Source organism: Taudactylus pleione, unplaced genomic scaffold (genome assembly GCF_031769625.1).
Source record: "Taudactylus pleione unplaced genomic scaffold, aTauple2 ptg000095l, whole genome shotgun sequence".
Taxonomy (NCBI): domain Eukaryota; kingdom Metazoa; phylum Chordata; class Amphibia; order Anura; family Myobatrachidae; genus Taudactylus; species Taudactylus pleione.
In genome coordinates, this window is record NW_028284497.1 from 13,153,023 (window position 1) to 13,177,611 (window position 24,589).

General features: G+C 45.3%; 1 protein-coding gene across 4 annotated transcripts in view; it reads left to right on the forward strand.

The window, feature by feature from the left end:
* ACIN1 (apoptotic chromatin condensation inducer 1) overlaps nucleotides 1–24,589 on the forward strand; it is a 124,753-nt gene that overhangs the window by 79,921 nt on the left and 20,243 nt on the right. For 3 of the 4 annotated variants that reach the window (XM_088469962.1, XM_088469963.1, XM_088469964.1), the window contains one exon: nucleotides 19,475–19,595. In XM_088469962.1, coding sequence (XP_088326088.1) covers nucleotides 19,475–19,595 — 121 coding nt within the window. Of the gene's footprint in view, nucleotides 1–18,543; nucleotides 18,813–19,474; nucleotides 19,596–24,589 lie in introns of those variants that run through there. The other variant, XM_088469965.1, reaches the window with a different exon arrangement.

The following is a 24,589-nucleotide window of genomic DNA, read 5'->3' on the forward strand; positions in this document are numbered from 1 at the left end:
TTTTTCTTCTGCTCGCAGAGTCTCTGATTTGGCAGCGCTATCTTGTCGCTCTCCATTTTTTATTTTTCATCAGGATAAAGCTGTTCTTCGTACAAGGGTGGGTTACCTTGCTAAGGTAGTGTCCCGTTTTCATGTAAATGAAGAAATTGTTGTTCCAGCTTTTCAGGCTCCAGACCTTTCTGTAGGTGAAGCCTCCCTGTATGTAGTTCGTGCTCTCCGTATTTTTGTGGAGTGTGCGAATTCTGTTAGAGAATCAGATGCTCTTTTTGTAGTATATGATTTTCACAGACAAGGATGGCCAGCTAACAAGCTGCCCCTGGCTCGATGTACACACAGGTTGATCTCCCTGTCCCAAACACGGTGACAGCACATTCTACTTGGTCTGTAGGGCCATCGTGGGCATTTACTCATGCATCTGCTGAGCAATTGTGCAAGGCAGCCACATGGTCTTCTGTCCACACCTTTCATAGGTTTTTATGCCTTTGATACTTTTGCCTCTCAGGATGTTTCCTTTGGGCGATGAGTTCTCCTTTCTGCTCAGGAGCGTCCCCCACCCTAGGGGAACTGCTTTAGGACATCCCCATGGAATCCCTGTGGATCCCTATAGACCTCGAAGAAAAGGAGTTATCTAGGTAAGTCTACCATAACTCTAATTGTCTTGATCATGTGCAATTATCTGTATATTAAATGGTGTTTGGGATTTTTGACAATTGTCAACCTGATGCACATAGTAGTTCTCCTGATAGTAATTACATCACAGCCATTTTGTTGGCTGAATCATTATTGATGAGTATTCAGCCTAATGCATAATTAAGAAACTAGTGATAATGCTGAATTATTTCATGAATTCATATGCTGCATTTAATAAGTATATGATCAGGCCACAAAATGGCTCCACCATCTCCACCGTCTATATACTACAGTTGTGCTTTAAAAATTCAGTGACGTGCGGTTAATGGCTGGGGAGGCACACATGTATAAAAACACAGTTTTTATATCAAAACTCCGGTGCATGACAGGTAGTATAATAGGAGAGGGTGTAGAACAGGGGAGGCTTTGCCTACCCTGACCGCACATCAATTACACAAGAGACCCCACTGGAGAAAACTATTCAAAACCTGACAAAAATAGGGGAAACCCTTTTAAAATGCCACCCTTTCATTTTTGGGAGGAAGTTTAGAAGTCAAACACAAATATAATTTACCTGCATTCCAATGGCTCCATCGAATAAGTGGATCATCTGCCATTTGCCACAGTCAGAGTAGGTTCTCCTGCTTTCAGCAAGTTGATGATGGACAGCAATCTGCTTGTAAGAAAAATAGTTTCTCAGCAGATGTCAAGCAAATTCCCTGATGTCAACCACAGCCCATAGACAGCCTTTTCAGCAACAACACACCACTGGCAGAAGTGTGACTAGTCTCCCGTGTGTGTGACAACCTGGGTGGATGGCTGAAATACAGTGGGTCATTCAGAATGTGTGACAGGTTTTTAATTTTTTAATAATACACAGAGATAGGCGCACGCCGTGCTTGTTAGGTCCAACATGCAGGCGTGTGCATCATAATTTTTATCAACACACCATCTTATTATACAAGTTATCTTTATCATTACTTTCTTTTAATTTTTTTAAATTAATATATTTGATATCTAGAAATTTATTTGTGTAAAGTGACACTACAATGGATGTTAAAAAAAATAATACATAAAGTCCTTATGAATGGCCAGGCCACCACAGTTGTATAGAACTACTGCATTTATAGTTCACAACCTGGTTTGGAATCTCTACCTATGAGCTATGACTGTCATCAAATAATTCCAGCGGTAAAAAGTGTGTGTGTGTGTGTGTGTGTGTGTGTGTGTGTAAATTGCCCAGGTTGAAATCTTCACATTATTGTGTGATGTCATCCAAATCCATCCAGTGGAAGGCCTAGAACAGGCTCCCTAGGTCTGACCCTGACCACTCCATTTGGCATCCCAGACCAATTGCCACCCCTCTAAAGTTTTCGTCCAAATCCATCCAGTGGAAGGCTAAGAACAGGCTCCCCGGGTCAAACTTCTTCCCAGCAACACCAACGGGAGGTCCGACCAGGACCCTAACCCCCTTAAAGCCTGGCCAGGGTCCAACTGGACCAACCACGTGTTTGTTTCATCCCAATCGGTGCAGGGGTGTCCGAATGCATAACCGGACAGACTGACAAACAGACCAATGAATTTTATACATAAGATATATATATTTAGAGATATCTATTATAGGGCACGAAATAAAATAATAATAATAGAAAAATTACTGGAGAGGTTATCAGGTTTTGCATGCCAGCAAATGACTGGGATAATCTGCATTTAAAAGTGAGCAGCTGTGGCTAAAGAGTCTGATTCAGAAGTGGATGCAGACTCGGCTGAGGCTTTTGGTGTCACCCATATGCAACTTTATTCAGTGCCGCTGTAAAGCACATCCGTGTTTATGAATGTGAAAATACTGAGATGTCCACTTTGAGAGTTCTAAGACACTGTGCATATTTAGTTGCCCCATCGAAACTTGCACTAGCCCTATGGCAGGTGCAGGTTTTCCATCTGAGTATGGCCTTTAACGTGAACTATTGAGAAATGTTTGTGACAAGCTTGCAACACTTCCATAACACGCCCATAATACTGTCCATATCTGTGCGTCTCAATAACCACCACCCGGGAATGCCTGGACTTTTCCAAGAAATTTCTGATACCATGCAACAGCGCCTTTCTGTGTACACACTGTGTAATGCATGCGCCTGAGTTTTATTGCATTTTGCATATATGCAGTAGCAAAAATTCACTAAACTTCGTGAACATTAGCATTGCGTGTGACTCTGAATCGGGCCCACAATGCATGTATTGCAATATAGGGTAGAACTAGTGAGATGTGTGCTGTGTGGCTAAAGTCTGCCATCGCTCACTGTGCAATTATCATCCCGAACAGCCAATTACGGGGTGTATGACAGCAACCAAGCACCAATTACCACTGTCGGGCTTGAGAAATGTTTCAGCATGCCCAACAGATGTGATAATTGGTGTTTGGATTGACAGTAGATATATTCAGCATAAGATAGACAAATCAATTATTTGACAGTATATGGCAATTTCAGATCATTTGTCTGTCTGTCTGTGTTATGGTGAATTTTATCTCTGTGTATATCCAGCACAGGCTTTCAGTGGTGGAATAAAACCAAATGTCTTGACCTACATCATAGGCTTATTTTTGCCTAGTCACCCACTGAAAGAATTTATTTATTTTTGACAATCTGCTAGAGAATAATCTAAACTTTAATAAAAGTTGCTCACTCTAACCACTAAGAATACGGATACTCAAAATAATGATGAACTTATGTTTGACCAAAAATGCCTGCACACCCACCACGGCAAGGTGAACCCATCAGATAGATCCCTAACATCCCTAATACACTCACATATTTATTTATCAAGGACTAATATCACCACCTTGATGTGGTAGGTGGGCATGTATGTTTGGCCAAATGTTAGGAACGTCATTTATACTTCATGTTAATTGTAGAGTTTTTTAATAATTATGTTGACTATCAATATTCTAAGTGCTTAGAATGTGCACCTGCATTTTCCTTTTCCTCTGACAGATTCAAGAATACAATGAAACAAGTAAACTAGTGCCTCAATCTGTGACCTGAATATGGCTATATGAGGCTTTCTATGCCCTTTTAAGGTCCCAGAATTTGATCTATAGATTATTTTTCTCCCAAATCGATCTGGTGTGCAAGCAATAATAATACTACTGACTCAGGAAAAAGGTAAAACTGTGAAATGCTAATTTTGTTTAACCACTTGCCTGGCGCTGTTGCATCAAATGCAAGCGAGGCTTGGCTTTCCCTGACATGGTCTTAACTGATGTGACCTGTCAGAAATGCCCACTTAGGAGGCTGCTGGTCCCTCTGCACATGTGCCCCCCCCCCAAATGTGTCCCGTTCACCGTTGGCCACAGTGATCGGGCACCTGGCGGCACTCTCTCCTAGCAGCCACTGCTGGCCACAGTGATCGGAAAGCCACAGTGCCCCCCACCCCCTCCTTCTGGCTTCCGTGCAGTCTACATTAGAAACGGCAAGCTCCGCCTCTGTTCCCCATGTGTACCATTCACTGTTGGCCATAGTGATCCAGCAGTGTGTGTATATGTTTATATATATATATATATATATATATATATATCAGTGATTGCTCTGAACGAGCAAAAATGTGGGTCGCAGAGACCCCTCACTTTACAAGTTGAGGTCCTACTCTGCAGTTTTTGGGTCCCATCACAATTTATGCCTCACTGCCTGTAGCATGTAAAAAACGAGATGTAGCGCATATTTTGCACTGAGAATGACATGGGGAGAAGGGAACGGGTCACGGGAGAGTACACAGGGGAGCAGAAGGGATACATACATGAAGAGAGGGTAAGAGGGGGCACAGGAGAGCACAAAAGGGGTACAGACATGGGGAAAGGGGAACAGGGAGCACATGGTGAGAGTACAATATATGTAATAACTTTTTTTTTTTTTTACAGCATTTGCTCTACTAAATATGCTAGCTGTGTAATAACAATACACCACAGCCTGTCCCATCAGTATTATAACAACAGGATACAACGGTCTGCTTCCTTATATAATAACAAAAGGACACCACTGCCTGTCCCACCTCTATTGTAATATCAGGATTCCAGGGTATGCTTCCTTTTATATATTATATATATATATATATTTTCAAATCAACTTCTCGGGAATAAAAACTGCAACAATTAGACAGTGACAGAGTGCATCCACTGCAAAGTAAGCAACTTGGTAACTGTGTGGAGGGGGCCACATTAAAGTCAACTTAATTCTAATAAAAATATTTGCAGACAGCTGTGATGCAGCAATGGCTTTCCTAGAATGTACCAGATGTGGCAGAAATAGTGTAATATACTTTATATGAAATACACATGCTGCCTGAGCTGAAGAGAGCTGTCTATGCCACAAAAAGGATTCTGGCAGCCCAGCAACAATGTCAGCAGAGATCTTTGGGAAGTCAGGCTTCCTGCTCCCATGTCACTTTCTATTCCACTCCCATGCCCACCCTGCCGTGGCCCCGGCCCCCGTACCTTCTGTTTGTCAGCTGGAGGACAGAATAGTGTTGGGAGGTCTAAAGATGTAAGGCAGGTAGCGAGCAAAGCATTTAATCTTCAAATGAAGGGACATGGGTAGCAGCAGGGTCTTCAGTCCATGAGGAGTAAGAAGGATGCTGCTCCCAGTCACAGGGCATGATACGCTGCTGCCTGCACAACCAGACATGTCTCCAGAGCTCTGGATGATGGGGGAAGCCAAGAATCCTCTGGGAACAGAGCTCGTGGGCGTCAGGAAGATCAGCCTGAGCCTCCCATTACTGCAAGCAGCACACACTACTCCCAACAACTCTCAAATGGGTTGGGCAGGTGCTCATTGGCTGACACACTTCAGGCAGTGCTGCCCCCGGCTGCTCTGCTATATATAATATATATATATATATATCAATATCACCCGGCACTCCTAAGGCAGCTAACACCTTGAGTATATATGCTTGGGTGCCTTCCTTAAGAGTATACCATACCCCTTTTGCACATCCAAATAAATGAGGAGGCACTCCGAGTCTTGCGTGAAAAACGTGTATTAGGAACAGTCAACGTTTCGGGGACAGTCACCCCTTCGTCAGGACACATGCTTGTGACACACACATTGTGCATTAAATAGCATACATTAACATACATTAACAAATCAGGACTCACCCGTCCTCCCGCGGGTCACCGGCGTCCTGCAACTGCCGCGCCTCTGGTCCCGGAAGTGACGTCCACCCGGAAGTGACGTCATACGGGCCTGACCCGGGGAGCAGGGGTTTCCATGATGCCATAGTATCCATAACAACGGATACCAACGTGAAGCAACAAACAACGATGTTCTGCAAAACACAAACACACATTCTTAAAAAATTGTCAATATATCACAAATATTTAACATCAAAAAATATACCTATTACAATAGTTTACAGCTTATACATATACAGTGAACGCACCATGCAAATTACTACGCATCATACAGTACTATTGGCACACATTCTACTACTATTAAGACAGATGGAAACCATCTGAAAAAATGCAAAAAACAAACAAACAAATATTGTATTGTGTGGAAAAGATACATAGTCATATATTCATGTGACATTTGAACGCTGGTGTGAACCACATGTGGGATATCCCAAAAATATTATTTATATATATATATATATATATATATATATATATATATATACCCTCCTTAATGCGAGACAATACCAAAACTTACACCTTAAAAAACTACATCAATTATTTAAATCCTGCTATGTAGCATGCAAATGCCCTCCATATGTACTTTAGATGTTATCATTAATTAACTCTATGTTGATGTAATTTTTAAAAATTAAACTAGAGATCTATAAATTCATCTAGTCCAATGCCAACTGTACAAACATAATTACTATAGAAAAGCCATAATGTCAAACAATTGTAATCCAGTTGTGGTAACAACTCTGAACAACATCTCCTTATGCCAGTATGTAAATATTTGTTATTAACTAGGGTATATAAGCCTGATGTAATACCATCTAGAGGAAACAACTGAGACTCAAGGCCTCATTGAGACCTCTCGGGCTTACTGTATCCAATCGGAATATCCACCTACATTCTAATTGTAGGAGTTTCCTTGACCTGTCACCCCTCCGTAAGGACGGTGGTACATGGTCAATAATCCGATATCTTAGCGTAGCCATGTTGTGTCTGGCTTCCGCAAAGTGTCTGGCTACAGCTTGTTCACTGCTGCCAGCCACTAATGCGGCACGGATTGCAGCTCTATGTTGTGACATCCTCTCTTTAAACTGCTATCCTCTCTATTAAGTATCCCCTGACATGTTCATCCATGTTTGTGGTATACCTTCTGTCTTGCCCATGTGGTTTAAACTATGTGGGCAAGACAGATAGGCAGTTTAAAGAGAGGATGTCACAACATAGAGCTGCAATCCGTGCCGCATTAGTGGCTGGCAGCAGTGAACAAGCTGTAGCCAGACACTTTGCGGAAGCCAGACACAACATGGCTACGCTAAGATATCGGATTATTGACCATGTACCACCGTCCTTACGGAGGGGTGACAGGTCAAGGAAACTCCTACAATTAGAATGTAGGTGGATATTCCGATTGGATACAGTAAGCCCGAGAGGTCTCAATGAGGCCTTGAGTCTCAGTTGTTTCCTCTAGATGGTATTACATCAGGCTTATATACCCTAGTTAATAACAAATATTTACATACTGGCATAAGGAGATGTTGTTCAGAGTTGTTACCACAACTGGATTACAATTGTTTGACATTATGGCTTTTCTATAGTAATTATGTTTGTACAGTTGGCATTGGACTAGATGAATTTATAGATCTCTAGTTTAATTTTTAAAAATTACATCAACATAGAGTTAATTAATGATAACATCTAAAGTACATATGGAGGGCATTTGCATGCTACATAGCAGGATTTAAATAATTGATGTAGTTTTTTAAGGTGTAAGTTTTGGTATTGTCTCGCATTAAGGAGGGTATATATATATATATATATATATAAATAATATTTTTGGGATATCCCACATGTGGTTCACACCAGCGTTCAAATGTCACATGAATATATGACTATGTATCTTTTCCACACAATACAATATTTGTTTGTTTGTTTTTTGCATTTTTTCAGATGGTTTCCATCTGTCTTAATAGTAGTAGAATGTGTGCCAATAGTACTGTATGATGCGTAGTAATTTGCATGGTGCGTTCACTGTATATGTATAAGCTGTAAACTATTGTAATAGGTATATTTTTTGATGTTAAATATTTGTGATATATTGACAATTTTTTAAGAATGTGTGTTTGTGTTTTGCAGAACATCGTTGTTTGTTGCTTCACGTTGGTATCCGTTGTTATGGATACTATGGCATCATGGAAACCCCTGCTCCCCGGGTCAGGCCCGTATGACGTCACTTCCGGGTGGACGTCACTCCGGGACCAGAGGCGCGGCAGTTGCAGGACGCCGGTGACCCGCGGGAGGACGGGTGAGTCCTGATTTGTTAATGTATGTTAATGTATGCTATTTAATGCACAATGTGTGTGTCACAAGCATGTGTCCTGACGAAGGGGTGACTGTCCCCGAAACGTTGACTGTTCCTAATACACGTTTTTCACGCAAGACTCGGAGTGCCTCCTCATTTATTTGGATATATATATATATATATAATTTGTGGGTATGTGCAGGGCTGCCATCAGGGGGGGACTGCGGGGACTCGAGTCCCGGGCCCGGAGAGAGAGGGAGCCCTGGTAGCAGAGGTGTAGTGGAATGCATTGGAAGCTAGAGAAAAAAGCAGTCTGCCGGCCGCAAACGCTGCTTATTGGCTGCAGTTCCGCGAGCCAATCAGCAGCAGCCGCTGCTGATTGGCTGCAGTTCTGCGAGCCAATCATAGCTTGTGGAACAGCAGCCAATCAGCAGCAGCCGCTGCTGATTGGCTGGCTGCCGTTCCGCGAGCTGTGATTGGCTCGTGGCCAGCTCTATGTTTTAAATGCCACCGACACTCTTCGTTTCTTCTCTGGCTGCCGGGTGCATTCCACCAGTGATGACGTGCGGTACCGCACATCACTGCATTCCACACCTCTGCAGCTCTGCTACCTGGGTCCCCTCTATCTCCGGAAATGCAGCCGATGCTCTTTCTCCCAGGCTGCCTGTGTCTACCAAAATTTATAAGGTGCTTAAAGGTATTTTTTTTTGCAATTGTCTAAATCTCGAATATGACAAAAAAAAATGAATTGATGATATAGTAATATTAACAATAATATACCAGCCTTCCCTGCGCCCCCTTTCCTGCCCTTTGCCCCCACAGCCTTCCCTGCCCTGTGCCACCCTTCCCGGCCCAGTACCCCCCCTTGTCCAGCCTTCCATGCCCCCTGTGCCACCGCCCCCCCACCATGTCTAATCCCTGTGCTCCCAATAGCTCCAGCCCTCCCTGTCCCTCACCGCTGAAGTAGCTCCACCCACATCCACAATTCCGCCCACCTCTGTCCCTTACTCCGGGGAGGGGGCCCTGCCTATTTTCTCAGTACCGGGCCCCACAATTTCTGATGGCAGCCCTGGGTATGTGTGTGTATATGATGGAGCCAGTCAGAAACGCCCAGTGAGCGGCTGCTGGAAGATAATCTTCCAGCATTTGCCAGTCTCGGAGGGACCTAGCGGCCCCTCAGCACCCACGGCTCCTACCCCAGTGTCTGACTATCACTGCTGGGTGCAGTGATCGACCAGCCTTGCGCATCCTCCACTTGGCAGCTACAGATAGGAGCAGCCGCTGGGGACGTGTAATAAAGGAGCCGCACTTCTCCTGTGTGTACCTGACAGCTGCTCTTCTCTGCAGCCGCAGGTGTAGTGTAATAAGAGGAGGCTGCTTATGTATATACCCAGCAGCTGCTCTTTTCTACAGCTGTCAGGTAAAGTATGCTCTGTGACCGGGAATTGGAGGGCAGCATTGGGGGTGCCGCCATTCTGGCTGATCAGTGATTTGCACACACTGGGAGGCAAGCCATGGGTTCATAGGGGCCGGGAGTAATGTAAATGCTGCGACTTTCCAATATATCGGGAAGAAATCCTATTTTGTGAAATTCAATATATCGATGGTTCCATGAAACCTTTTGATTATGGTTAAATGATTTCAAGTTCATGCACAGTATACCATAAAATATGAGAGTTATGATAAGAACTTACCTTTTGTTAACTCTCTTTCTTCGAAGTCCATAGGGTCCACAGGGAGACCTTGGGGTTTAGGTTGGATCTGGATCCCGGGCACCACACAGTTAAAGCTTTTGCTCCCAGGATGCACTGGTCCATCTTCCTTATACCCTGCCCCTGACCAGAAATATAGCCCATATGAAGCCAGGTGCATCAGGGCGGGTGCCCTGTGCACCCTATGGACTTTGAAGAAAGAGATTTAACAAAGGTAAGTTCTTACCATAACTCTCATTTTCTTCTTCAGGCTCCACAGGGAGACCTTGGGGATATCCCAAAGCAGTCCTTTTAAGGGTGAGGATGCTCCTGTGCTAAGATGAGAATCCGGCACCCAAAGGAAGCGTCCTGAGAGCCAAAGGTATCAAATGCATAGAACCTTAGAAAGGTCTGATGAAAGACCACGTGGCCGCCTTACAAAGCTGAACAGCTGAGGCACCATGGCGAGCCGCCCACAAGAGGCCCACAGACCGAGTAGAATGAGCAGTGACAGAAGCCAGAACAGGCAGGCCTGCCTGTGTGTAAGCCTCTGAGACAGTCATACGAAGCCATCTGGCCAATGTTTGTTTATTGGCTGGCCATCCCTTTTTGTGAAATCGATAGAGCACAAACAAGGAGTCTGATTTCCAAAGGGAGCTTGTACTGTCCACAGAAATCCTGAGAGCGCAGACCACATCCAATGAGGCCTCACCAGCCTAGAGGTCTGGTAACTGAGAGGCCAGTATTATAATTTCCTGGTTTATATGGAAATGAGAAACACTTAAGGAAGAAACTCAGGGCCTGATTCAGAGCCGGACGCTCTGACAAGAGCGCTCGCTCTGAATCAGGGCCCTCCTACCTAAAATTGACCACCCACAGCTTATGCGAGCGGCCAAAAAGATGGTCGCGATGGTCAAGACCATCGCGACCATCGGGCTTGCGACGAGACCCTGTGGTAGGGTCTCGCTGCCGCAAGCCCAGGAGTGCTTTTGGCTCTATCAAAGCCAAAAGCACTCCCACTGACATCACTAGTGATGTCAGTGGGGCCGGCCCCAGACGGTAGGCGTTCCCATGGGAACACCTCCGTCTGGGCAGCAACGCCTCCGGCACGCCCACCAAAGGGGGTGTGCTGTCACTCACCATCGACAGCACGCCCCCTTTGGTGCGAGACCCATAGCGACGGCTTGGCCGTCGCTATGCGGGCCTCGCGCATGCGCACGACAGAGCTCCCTCCGTCGTGTGCATGCGCACTAGGGCACCATCGACCCACTTGCGAGCAGGTCTGAATCAGGCCCTCAGGGCGAGTGCAAAGCACAGCTATGTCCCGGTGAAATATCAGAAAGGGGGGAACGACAGGAGAGCGCCCCCAATTCTGACACCCTCCTGGCAGGTGCAAATAACCAGAAGAAAGAGTCTTCGCTGTGAACCACTTGAGTTCTACAGAATCCAGGAGTTCAAATGGAGGATCCTGGAGGGCATGAAGAACTACTGACGTCCCACTGAGCCACTGGAGGGACAAAGGGAGGTAGAATCCGGAGGAAGGTGTGGACATCCGGTAGTGGAGCAAGTCTACGCTTGAACAAAATGGATAGAGCAGAGACATGCACTTTCAGTGAAGCAAGGCAAAGTCCAAGGTTCAATCCAGCTTGAAGGAAGGCCAGAACTCTGGAAATCCTAACCACTTGAGGATCGTAGCTTCTGGTACGACGCCATTAGAAATATGTACACCACACTCTGTGGTAGATCCGAGCAGAGGCTGGCTTACGCGCTCTGAGCATAGATAGTGTTGACTACAAATCTAGAGAATCTCTTTGACCTCAGGAGGGATGTCTCAAGAGCCACGCCGTCAAAGACGGACGACCCAGGTCCGGGTAGACCGGGTAGAGGCAAGGACCTTGAGACAACCGGACGTTGAGACAGCAGGAACGGAATGTTGATGGAGAGACTGCGAAGATCTGAGTACCAGTGACGTCTGGGCCAAGCCGGAGTCACCAGCAGGACAGTGCCTCCGTCTTGTTTGAACTTCCGAAGAACTCGAGGAAGAAGGGGAACCGGAGGGAATAGGTACGCAAACTGGAAGGTCCACTTGTGCGTCTACAAAAGTTGCCTCAGCATCTCATTTTCTGAACCCGTACACTAGCAGTTTGTGATTGTATCGGGAGGCCATGAGGTCCACCTCTGAGAGGCTTCATCTGTGCACCAGGAGTTGAAACACCTCTTGGAGAAGTGACCATTCCCCAGGATGCACGTCATGATGGCTGAGGAAGTCTGCTTCCCAATTGAGAACTCCCGGAATGAACACTGCAGAGATGGCTGGGAGGTGACCCTCGGCCCATGTCAGAATGCGTGACACTTCTGTCATTGCTGTCCGACTTCAAGTGCATCCTTGATGGTCGATGTAAGCCACCTTTGTGGCATTGTCACACTGAACCTGTACAGGTTTTCTGTGAAGTATGTGCTGGGCCAGTTTGAGGGCCCTGTAGACAGCTCAAAGTTGCACTATGCTGATTGGCAGGGTTGATTTGACCGATGTCCAACAGTCCTGAAAGTACCCCAACCCCGGGAGACTGGCGTCCGTTGTTAGGATTACCCAGTCCGGGAATCAAAAGGAGCAACCCCTGGTTAGATGAGATGTCTGTAGCCACCAAGATAGAGACAGACGCACCTCTGGAAAGAGCACCATCATCTGAGCTTTGATCCGTTGGTGGGAACCCGTTCCACCTGGAGAAGATCAGGCGTTGCAAAGGCCTGGAATGGAACTGAGCATATCCATCATGTCGAAGGCGGACACCATGGATGCTAGAACCTGCATTGCTAAGGGGATCAACACTCTGCGACTGTGGAGACATCTGCTCACTCGTAGTTGAAGTGTGGAGATCTTGTCTGATGTCAGAAAGATTCTCAGCAGGGCTCCCAGATGAATCATTCTCTGTGAGGGATTCAGGGAGGACTTTTTCCAGTTGATTAACCATCTGTGCTTGTGCAGGAAAGCAATGGTTAACTACAGACAGCAGTGAATCACTTCTGGGGATCCTGCTAGGAGCAGGAGGTCGTCCAAGTATGGAAATAGTCTGACACCCTGACCACTGATGGCCATAATTTTGGTAAACACCAGTGGAGCTGCAGAAAGTCCAAAGGGCAGAGCCTGAAATTGGAAGTGTTGCCGAAGTATAGCAAACCGGAGATATCGCTGATGTGAGGGTGCTATAGGTACCTGTAGGTACGCGTCATGAATATCCAGAGATACTATAAAGTTCCCAGGCTCTATAGCTAGGATGATGGAGCATAGGGTTACCATCCTGAACTTTGGCACCCTTAGGACTTTGTTCAAGGAACTGAGGTTGAGGATAGGCTGATAAGATCCATTCGACTTCTGAACCAGAAAGAGTAGAATAATAACCAGTCCCTCACCGAGATAGTGGGACTGGCACAATTACCCCTGCTTGCAGCATGGACTGCATGGCTTTCTGGATTTGGAAAGCCTTGTTTGGGTCTGAATGAGGGCTTATGTAGAAAAACTGGTGGGGAGACCGTCTGAGAAATGAGAGGGTGTACCCTTTTGAGACCACTTCTCTTACCCAAGTATCTGTGCTGTTTTGACACCAGTCTGCCTCCCAGTGGTGTCCTTACCTGACATCACACCTAGTGTGGGCTGGAACAGGTATACTTCACTGCGCAGCCGCGCGCCGGAAAATTAGGGGGCGCGGCCTCGCGGGTGGGGTGGTATCACCGTTTTTAGTTACATCGGGGGTGCTGGAGGTGCAGGCTGCCCCCGGGGACCAGCCTGTTTGAGTGGCGACTCCCTCACTATGCTAGGAGCCGATTGCTGCATGTAATGTAGCACCTGGCTCCTGTCACTGAGGGGGAGCCAGCACTTTGGTGTCACCCCTCAGCTGGTGACACCCGGTGCAGCCCGCACCCCCCTTGTGACGCCAGTGCTGCCTCCCACTCTGGGATATCCCAGTGGGAGGCCTGTCCCGTCAGGCTGAAGGTTTATCCTCGGGCTTTGAAGCAGTGTGTCTGGTGTTCCAGGTCCGCCTGGTCCTCTGTTTGGCAGCTCTAGTGGATGCCGACTGCCTAGGAAAGGACTGTAACTACTGCTTCTAGGCCTAGGAAAGCAGGTCAATCTTGTCAAGGTCTGTACCCAACAAGATCTCCCCATTGTAGCGAATCTAATGTCGCTTTTCCAAAATAGGAAGCTGCATCTCAAATGTGAGCAACAAAAGACAACTGATCCCTAGAAGCATCTGAAGGAAAAGAGTCTTCAAGTGCGATAGCCCAGCTCTCTATAGCATTAGCCACCCATGCAATAGCCATGGTTGGACGGACAACAGTCCATGAAAAAGAGTACTTTCCTATCCGTAGGATCCTTCAAGGAAGTAGCTGTAGGAATAGGCAACGTAGCGCTTTAAATTAAAGTGTAACGTGAATCCACCGCAAGGGGGTGTTTCCCATTTTGCACAATGAGCCACAGGAAAATAGTAAAATGAGGTCAGTATGAAACCTCTTACCAGGCTGCAGCCATGAGTTCAGCTAAATGATCAGATAGAGGGAATTCTGCTGAAGCTACTTTCTGTCGTTTAAACAGAGGGTGCTTGGATTTAGGGTCTGGCTCGTCATCTTCTATTAAACAGCTGGATCTGACAGCTCGCACCAAGGCAGGAATATTAATTTATGACCAACTCTCATCCTCCTTCGGAGGGGAGTCCGGCTTAGAGAGATCAGCATCTGTGCGTGAACTGTGACGATAACACAGGACGTGTAAAGGATTTAGTGGTAGAGGTTTCCCACCTTGCAACGTGGTTTGAAGGACATTAGATGTAGCCATCACACTCTGTACTGAGTTACAGAATACATCTACCCATGGTGGGGGTACACGAGGTACCTTTATCACCTGAACCTGATGTGACAACCCAAAAGGGGGCATTACATCCTGCTGTGATAACCCTCTCGGAGGAATTACAGCTGGATCCGCTAGGCGGTCCGTAATATTGGCAAGTACCTGAACAAAGGAGCCCAGGTTATATATAGCCCTTATTAAATCCTCCTCACTTAAGCCTGCAGCCCATAACTTGCCTGATAGCAGTATGGGGGCAGATGCCTGTTAATGCTCCTGCCTTTGCTAGACATAGCTGCAGAGTAAATGGCACACAATATGGCACTGGGTATAATGCAACCACCGTGTATGTAGGATACTAGTAAGAAGCAATATACTGGTCCTGTTTTAGGCCTGGGTAAGCTGCAGGAGCACACAGCCCAAATATGGCACAGTGCAACGAATGTATGTGACAAAACCTCACAAATACTTAGCTCTATAAATGTGAGGCACAGGAAAACCCCTGAATACACCTGTATGTTATGTAAAAAACACTGGTCCTGTCTGACACTTTGGTAAGCTGCAGGAGCCCTTTGCCTAAATATGGCACACAACAGTATGTGTCAGACCTCACAAATATTATCTTTTATATATGTGAATTAAAAGAACCACCTTAACTTCCCCTGTATTAGGGTAGAATTAGAGGAAAGGTATAGATATATGCTGACAGGAAACAAAGACACAGACAGGCAGCGCTAGCATAAGTCACATACAATGCAGAAAGTATACTGCAAAGTGGCTCTACAATCAACTGTCCAGATTCAGTGTCTGGGAAGGCTATGAGGTATGCAGGGGGACAGGACCACACGCTGGCCTGAGAGATCTGTGAGTGCACCATCCAAGAAAATGGCCGCCAGAGACCTCAGAGGGGGCGTGGCCACAGGAGGAAACCGCTCAGCAAAGACAGACCGCAGTGGAAAGGTGCACTGAGGGGAGGAGCCGCTAAAACCGGGAAGGCTGTCTCCCCTGGCTGACTATTAACCCATGGGATGCTGTCTCCCTAACCAAATAAAAGTTCCTGGTGGTCTAGTGCAGCGCAGGGTATTGTGTGCCTGCTTCCACAGTCAGAACCTCCGGTCTATCCCCAGAGACCGGAGGTAGGACTGCTAATACACGGGTCACCGCAAGCGGTGACTTGCTCTTACCTCTCCGCGTACGTTCGGTCGCAGTCTGGGATGTCCCGCGGGGCCCGGCTAGCACAGACCCCTGGGGTCCCGCCGAGATCCCCAGATTGGTACTGGTGTTGCGGTTACGGAACGGCAGCGCAGATGCCCTATGGACAGTCTGCTGTGCGCTCTGTTGGAAGAAAAACTATCCAAATCATAAAAATAAAATTAGCTTTGGTGCTGCTAAACAGCCCCCCTGCGTTAACAGTGACCCTGAAGAAGAAATAGCTATTTTATGGTATATTATGTTTCAAATAAAAATTTATAAAATTGTGTTGGATAAGTGTTAAATAGATGTTATTGACCTAATTCAATCATAAAAAATACCAATTTATGAGCAGTTAAAAAATATTAGCCAGTTAGTGGTAAAGGATATCTTTGAAGTCCGTCTAATGTCACACTGGGCCAATGGATTAGCATCTGAACGATCGATACAACAATTTATTAGGTTTATGCACTAATGATACACACTTACCAGTTGCCCACCTGATATGTCAGCCCAGTAGACTCCAATTGAATATGCCTGCCCACTTCTGACATCATATTCAATGGATTCTGCAGATGCGAATATATCTGTGAACAACGTTGTTCACAAATATATCGTATGTACACACTGATGGAAAGATATATAATTTGTCAGCTATATGAATGATATATCGGCCAGTGTTTACCCAGCATTAGGTTTTAAAGGTTTGGGAACTTACTTATCAAGCAGGTTTTTCATAAAGTTATGAAGAAACTGCAGGTACTGCATCATTTTATGTATTAGCGCTATGTAAGAACAACCTAATGCAGATTTCACAGAAACCTCATGTAAAAAAAAAGGTAACATGCTCTACAGACCGCAGTATCCATTCTTATCAATGGGGACTACAGTCTGACCCTTATGTACCAAACTCCAAAAAGTAAAGCTTTTCAGAGTCTAGTCCTGTTGTTTTATGCCATCATCAGATGGTGTAAACCACCTATGGAGGCATATTCGGAGGAGAGGGATCTAACTCCGAATATGCACGGCAATCCAACCCTATCCCCTTTTACACCAAGGTGCTACCTGGGCTAACCCTGCATTAACCCAGGTTTTAGCTCCGGTGTAAAAGGGGTATAAGTAACTGGTGGTGTGCCGCCAGGCATTGCCACGATGCTCAGCTGCACATGTATCAGCCATTTACAGTATCTCCAACATTTCAAGTTTTCCTTGACAACTCTATGGAATAGGAGGCAAAATTTGTGATGTGGAAGAGCGCAATGTGCCAGTAATTGAATCCCTTGGATTCTAGCTCCTATTAATGATTTACAGTTTGCTTATAATCATGCTATTATTACCAATGACAAACAAAGTAACATAACAAGCAAATTGGTTTTGGTTTGATACATAACTCCTGTAAAGGTCTGTTTAGAATTAATTTAGCTCCTGTTGAACACATAATGAATGCATGTACAATGGAAGAATGTACATTGTGATTATATATCCCAATTGTACCCACGCTTGGCAATTGCGCTGTTTTGCACAACTGGATCATGTAAACAATTAGTAGATGCACATGCAAGGCCAAATTGCATGTTATTGTTTAGATGTCAATGGCCAAGCAAGGAGCCTTCAATTCAATTTGTTTTATTAAACATTGTTCACAAACATGAAAATAATGGGGTTATCTAGTGGTGTTGATGGACAGATATGTCTGCAGCCGTGGGGAGGGGACGGACACTCCCCCTCTTACACACTGAACTCAGATGATGGTTGTTCAGTGTGTATGAACAACCATCATCTGCAGATATATCTGTTTAGTGTGTACCCAGCATAAGACTGGGTACAAATCACAACAATGGGCAATCGGGCTGAATTCTCTTTGTCCTGGACCATGCGTGATTCCCCCGGTCACACAGTGCAATTTAATGAATGATATCTCTTTCCATCCTTCATGATATTGTCTGATTGGTTGTGCAGCACGACCAACCAAAAGATAGTGTACGACCTATGGGAGAGCTTAATTGTGCATACACACTGCACGGTTTGCCATTCCAATTTGCCTGGAAACGACAAATCATGCAGATATCCTTGTTGTGTGTATCCAGTCTAATGGTGCATACACACGGTCAGCTTTGTCAGATCATCGATTTTGTTGAACGAATTCAACAACGACTTGAACGATTTCTGACATTAATTAAAATGAATGAAATCATCTAAATCTTACTGCAAACACAGTTGATGTCAGATATCGTTATCTGACATGCGGGAACGCACATCGTTGGTCGATGCATGCCCCACATGTCAAAGACATGAACGATTGTTATCGTTCAGATCTTTAACAAAATCTGACTGTGTGTATGCACCATAACTTGCAATCCAGGAAACTAATGTCTGCTGAAATGACAACGGTCCGATATTGTGCCATCGCATTGGATGAAAATTAAACTACATAAAGCTGATCTTTGGATGCGACCCGTTTTCTTCCAAGAAAACATGATGAAAGGTGCGTACGGTGTTATGGTATCGGGAATAGAAAGAATAGCTCGATGTTTGTATAGGTGTGTACCCAGCTTAACATGTGAGTGCATCACATATGATTCCCCAGAACAGCCGGCCTGTGTAACCTGAGCTACTGCCAGCGTCGGTGTCTCTCCCCTACCCCACCTCCTGCCCCTGGGAGCCTTCCTCCCCCTCCGCCCATCTCTCCTCCCTGCACCGGGGCTGCTGGGTAATCATCAAGATGGCTGCAGAGCATGTCTGAGTGTGGCTCCCCTGCCGGACACTGAGCAACCATTTGCAGGAAGGAGACTAGGCCGGAGCCCCGCTACCTCAGCCACACCGTGTCTGTCGTCTTCCTGCTCCTTCTCCCCCTCTCTCTTCCCCGCTTCTCCCACCTCCAGCACCCACTCTGCTCGACCTCCAAAGGCTCCTTTCCGCCCACCTCCCCCTCCCCCTTTCCTTTCAGCCGGCTGCCAGGGAAATGTTATCAGAAAACAAAGACTGGTAAGGGGATTCGGTGCGGGCTCGCTGCGCCTCTCTCCTGCCTGTCCCTGCTGGTGAGGGGAGAGGTGTCCTTTGTTGGGCAGCCATGTGACGGGCAGGAGGGGGCTGGCTGTGCCGCAGTGTGTGTCAGGGCGGCTAGGGATGGTACTAGTACCGGTAACTGGAAGGAGGAGGAGGGAGACGGATGTGCTGCTGATACGGGCCTGTGTGCGGTGTACGTGTTGGCAGGGGCGGGGGGAATTGCTGATTATGCAGCCAGGCTACCGTCTTACATGGCCCCTGCAATGAGATGCTGGCTGAGACGATAGCATCCTCGGACATTGCAGGCAGCTATATGTTTACAGAGCCATGATGCTTTTGGTTACCTGTAAATTACTCAGTGCAACTAGTTTACATCAGTTGTTTATGAACTTTACCATAAGGTATACAGTTATGCTTTCCTATCCCATCAGGCCTTCTTGTAATCTGCTCTGTGGTGGTTACAGTCTTTGATTTTGTAGTGCATGATTCCCTAGCCAGGCTTGTAATGGCCCAATATATTGTTAACCTTTTATATAGAAAGGTAATGCACACTTCTGGTTGCTTATTTTTTTGAAGTTTTAGTTAGAGACCCATAGTATTTAACACTTCCAACCTTCGTAACAGTCCTCTGCCTTTTGCAGTGCACCGGAGAGAGAGGACACTGTAATGGAAGCAGTGGAAAGTCAAGCAGAGGGTGAGGTCCAAGAGACTACAACACCCCAACCCCAGGAAGAGAGCTGTGAGGTGGATGAGAAGAAAGAGGTAAGAGAAACTATCCACCGCAGTCTGACTACCAGGGGCCCAACACTGGATAAAGCAGGGAGGGGTGCACATGTATGGGATCTCCCACCCCATGCTTCTCCATATTAGTCATTTTCCTGATAATACTCTACCTCAGAAATGGTTCTATAAATTTATCTTCCTTAGAAATGTGCCCATATAATATTGAGCACGCATGGATATGGGGTGTGAGGTCCAACACATGATATAATGTTGCTGTAGGGGAAGGGTTACTGTACACCAAAATGCTATTGAGTTGGGTACAAAATAAACATGAAACATGTTAACATGGCCCAACAATGTACTGATCAAGTCCCTGTCAATTGACCATTTTGTGAGCAGATTAAAGTTAAATGCTTCTCTTCTTGAAGGGGTGGGTGGATGTGAATGGGTATCTGAAGAGTGGTCCCAAAGTTTGGGGTTTTCAATGGGAGGGGGGAGGTAGTGTTTTAAGGTGCTCCCTGCTCTCTCCCACCTCCCTTGTCCACCAGTGAAGCCTGTATAAGTGTGTGTGCCGTTCCTTCCTTCGTAAAGACACCTCTCCCATCGCCCCAGCGCTTCCACCAAAACCCTGCTGGACTTCCAGGCAAAGCAACACCCAGTCAGATCCCAGCTTTACCCAGGCAGCCCCGAGGGTGCCGGACAGACGCTGCTATGAGCATAAAGACAGGAGGGCTGGGTGAGCTTCCTATTCCTCTCAGCAGTTCCCCAGACAACATGAAATCCAAAGTGGAACTTTGTCAAATCAAACTCAATTATGCTCTTACGAGGCTTAAAAACTTTTTGTGTGACTTGTTCAGTGTTGTGACACCTGTTAACTGACCATCAAGAACAGAATTTCACTGCAGATCATGAAATGAGAAATTGCGCAAGTGCTCTTATTGTTTGTTTCAGAAGAAGCCTCTAGACCACTACTCGTAAGATGTTTAAAGGATGACTCTTGTTTCAAATTGAATAAATCAAAGCTGCTGTGTTATGTACATGGCCGAAATATGTCCTACAAGATATGAAGACATTACTTGAGCATACAATATTATTTAAAAATCCTGTTCTCACATTGCTTGTAAGTGCAAGAGCCCCCCCACCAGCTGGACTTTAAAGACTTCTAGACATTTTACCACAACAGAAGTGTATTGTTTTATATAAGAACAGCTTTGGCTCAGGTCTCAAGCTACTTCCACAAACTTGACATTTCAAAGCAAACTAAATTTACTAAGAACTTTGGAACTGTGTTCAAGCCATGTGGAATTTGTGATATACATGACTGAAATTAATGTGACCCTGCTTTCTAGCAATGTTCATCTTCACTGCAGACCTGATGTTTGTGTTTGAGGTCACACTGCTCATACACTGCCTCTATCAGCATCAGTAAATTTGGAAGGGGGGGACTCTTGACTGATGAGGGGGTCTTGGCAAGTCCCAGCTCCTATGAACTTTAAACCAAAAAGACTTTAAAGGCACCTTTGCAATGGATTTAATGGGGCAGGCTCCACTCTCACCCACCCTCCTCACCGCTCACCACTTCCCATCTCACCCTCCAAAAACACACGACAAACCAATTCCAAAATAAGCGGAGGGTCACCGGCTGGCCACTCCTGAGCCACGTGGGAGAGACACACGGGGTACCAGGACAGTTCATCACTCCTCTGATTAATCGTTGGTTTCTTTTTATCTATTTCAATTTCTCTCCTTAGTCTTGAGTTTTGGTTTGTTTCATTTTTTTTTTCATCCCCTTTCCCTTTTTTTTTTTTTTTTTTTCATTTTATTTTTTTACTTTATTAGACCAAATTCCATTTCTTAATCCTTTTTGGTTTTGCTTTGATTTGCTAAGTGAAAAGCAGCATTCTACAGAGCATTTGAAGGGATGGGTTAATTGTAGCTTATTTAATACAGTGGTGGAATCTATTTTCTTTATTTGCCTTTTAGATGGCGCAATGAACAATATGTAGCTAAGTTGTTTTGCAAATTTAGGATGTTATTATGTGAACTTTGTTCACGTGTGCTTTACTAGCTAGAAAAGCGCAATCGTTCACAGTGCTCAGACATCTTTATGGTGACAGGTTGAACGGAAAGATGAACTTTCTCCTATTGCATAGAAGCAATTAAAACCGCAATCATCCTATGAAAGAAAATCGGGCTTTTGTTTTTTATCACTGTAGTAAACTATAAGGAGACTGTTACTTATTACCATATCTCATCCGCCTCCCTCTTCAAGATTGCTATTAATTTAATCATTTTCTTAAAACTTCCACTGTATACCATGGCAACCACAATGCACACATTTATGTATTTCACTACTTAATTATGTAGCGCACATGCTCCCCAGCGTTTTACAGAGAATATTTAGCAATTCACATCAGTCTCTGCCTCAGTGGAGCTTACAATCTATATTCTCCAACACGCACACACACACACGGCGCGCGCTTTTGTTGGGAGCCAATTAACCTGGCAGTATATTGTTGGATTGTGGGAGGAAACTGGAGTGCCTAGCGGAAACCCACACAAGCACAGGGAAAATATACAAACTCCACACAGTTAGGGCCGGACCGGGATGCTGTAGTAAAGCTTACTAAGTAAGCAGAGAAGCGTTGGAACACCCCTTAGCTATTTCACACTGTAAAATCCTTTATACCTCTGTGCCATTTGTTTATATGCTGTGAGCCTGTAGCAGACTGTTTATCTGTCAGCCCAGCAGAGAGATTTTTGACAAGGTGATGATTTGTGGAAGAAACACTTAATCAGATTCATGCATCAAAGGTGCTATTTAAAGAGAAAATAATGAATGCTGTGTGCAATATTCTGAGCTAACTTAATATTGTTAAGGGGAGAAGGGGTCCTCCTTTCACTTCAATATGTCACCATAAAAGTAATTAAGCACTAATGTACAATGGTGATTTTGTAAATGGAACAGCGCTATTGTTTATAATGCCTCTGCAGCACTATCACTTAAGGAAAATTTGGCCTGATCACTGAACGTCCGACTGTATCCATTGTGGCAATCCAGTGTATTGCCATTGGAAATGGTTAGTGGTCTTGGCAGTGCCATTGCAAACACCATTGTATGCACATATTGTCACTGGTATTTTAATTTGGGAAAAATTCTCAGGTCACATTTTGGTCACTGGAGCCCCAACAAATCAGCATTTTTTGACAAATTGGTCAAAGGAATTCCCATGTAAGTTGCCGACTGGGTTCCTCATTGGTCAATTTTATGGTTTTAAAAATGTAAACACAACACTGTTTGTCTTCATAGCTCAGCGCTGGTCATTTGGCAACACTTGCTGAGAGTTTGCATCCAATAGTTTTATGGATGTTTGTGTGATTTGTCTGATTTTTGTTTCAGGTTTTTCTTCCTTATTTTTTTTCTGGCATGCTACTATACCTAAATTACAAATTGCTTTATATAAAAGAGAGGTTATAAAAAGAAAATGTTTTCCTGATTTGGCACTTTTTTAAATTTTTTTTTTGCTGATTGTCAAGGTGCATACACACTGGGCGATTAGGAAGGACAGTACGATTACGACATCGTAATTGTACAGTCGTTCCTGATCCCCTGTTGTGCATACACCGAACGATATGTCGATCAGTGTAGACGGGATGCAGTCAGGATGCCGACCGTCGGCATCCCGACTGTCTAATCCCGGCAAGTGTCTAATGAGCAGCATCGAAATCCCGACGCCTGTCATTAGACCTGCGCCGGGCGCGGACAGCCGCAGTGGGGAGGGTTAGGGGCTCCCGAGGCCGGCCGGCGGTTAATCATACTGATTCCGTGTAGACACCCTGCATCGTTCCTGGACATGGCCAATCTGTTGTTATCGGCAGATCGTCTATCGCCTGAACATGCAGGCCAATGTCGGGAATGACCAGCGGGAGCACGCATCGCTGGTAGTTGCCGACATTTTAGTGCACGATTACTGAGCGATTGCACAATTACGATTTCGTAATCGTGCAATCGCTCGGTAAAATCGCCAAGTGTGTACGCACCTTTACGAATTTGTCAAAGATACAAAGGTGCACTGAGCCCACGACAAGCTATCAGCAATGAACATTAATGTGTAGGTGCCGTAGTTTTAGTTTAGATTTGTACCTTTGAGAAAGGTAATGAAATACTTCTCATTATATTTATGTATTTGATGTGCTGTGGAGTACAAGTTATGTTCTGTTAATTAGTATTGTGTTTCTCAATACTGTACAAAGTAAACAGTACATAGAGGGAAAATATTACAAGTCAATCATTTTAAATATTGACAACACTTGGTGGCACAATAGGAATAAGTGACTGTCTGCAGGCATCTGCAAGAGGTGACTGGTGTTTTATTTGTGTGGGGGGATGGGTGTGACTTTTTATGTAAAGCATAAGAAGCTTAACGGGCATAACAATACATAATAAAATTATAGCATTTAGATCAAACACTCAAGGGCACACCATAAGTCATGTACATATAGGCATAATGGATATAAGCAAAAACAAACTAAAAGTTTAATCAATAGCCAGTTGTATAGGTTTTAGCATGGTGGTAAAGTAAATAAGTCAGCATGCAGGGAGGGGTGGTGGATCTGGCAAGGGAGAGCCAAGCGGGTGAGGGCCTCATTCAGATGTATGCTAGCCCGATGGTTACTGCACATCTGTTTTCTAGTCTCTGTTTGCGCGGACCAATTTTGCGCATGTGCCGAATGGGTCCTGTGATATCACACAGAGTTAGCCCCAAGCATCTGCCTGATGGGCAGAAGCATTTGGGGGCGGTGCAGTTCCCTGAAACGGGGATGTCGTCCCCTGATTTCTGAGCGTCCTTAGACGCAAACTTCCTAGCCTCGCCGGCTACCACAACCTGGCCAAAGGGATAACTATCGCAACCGATGGTCGCGATTGTTCCGATGGTGATTCCAGGCTGCGACCTTGGTCGCAGTGCTGGGATCACACAGATGCAGCAAGAAGGGTTCTGTTTCCTAAAGACACCACCTGCTGCATTTACATT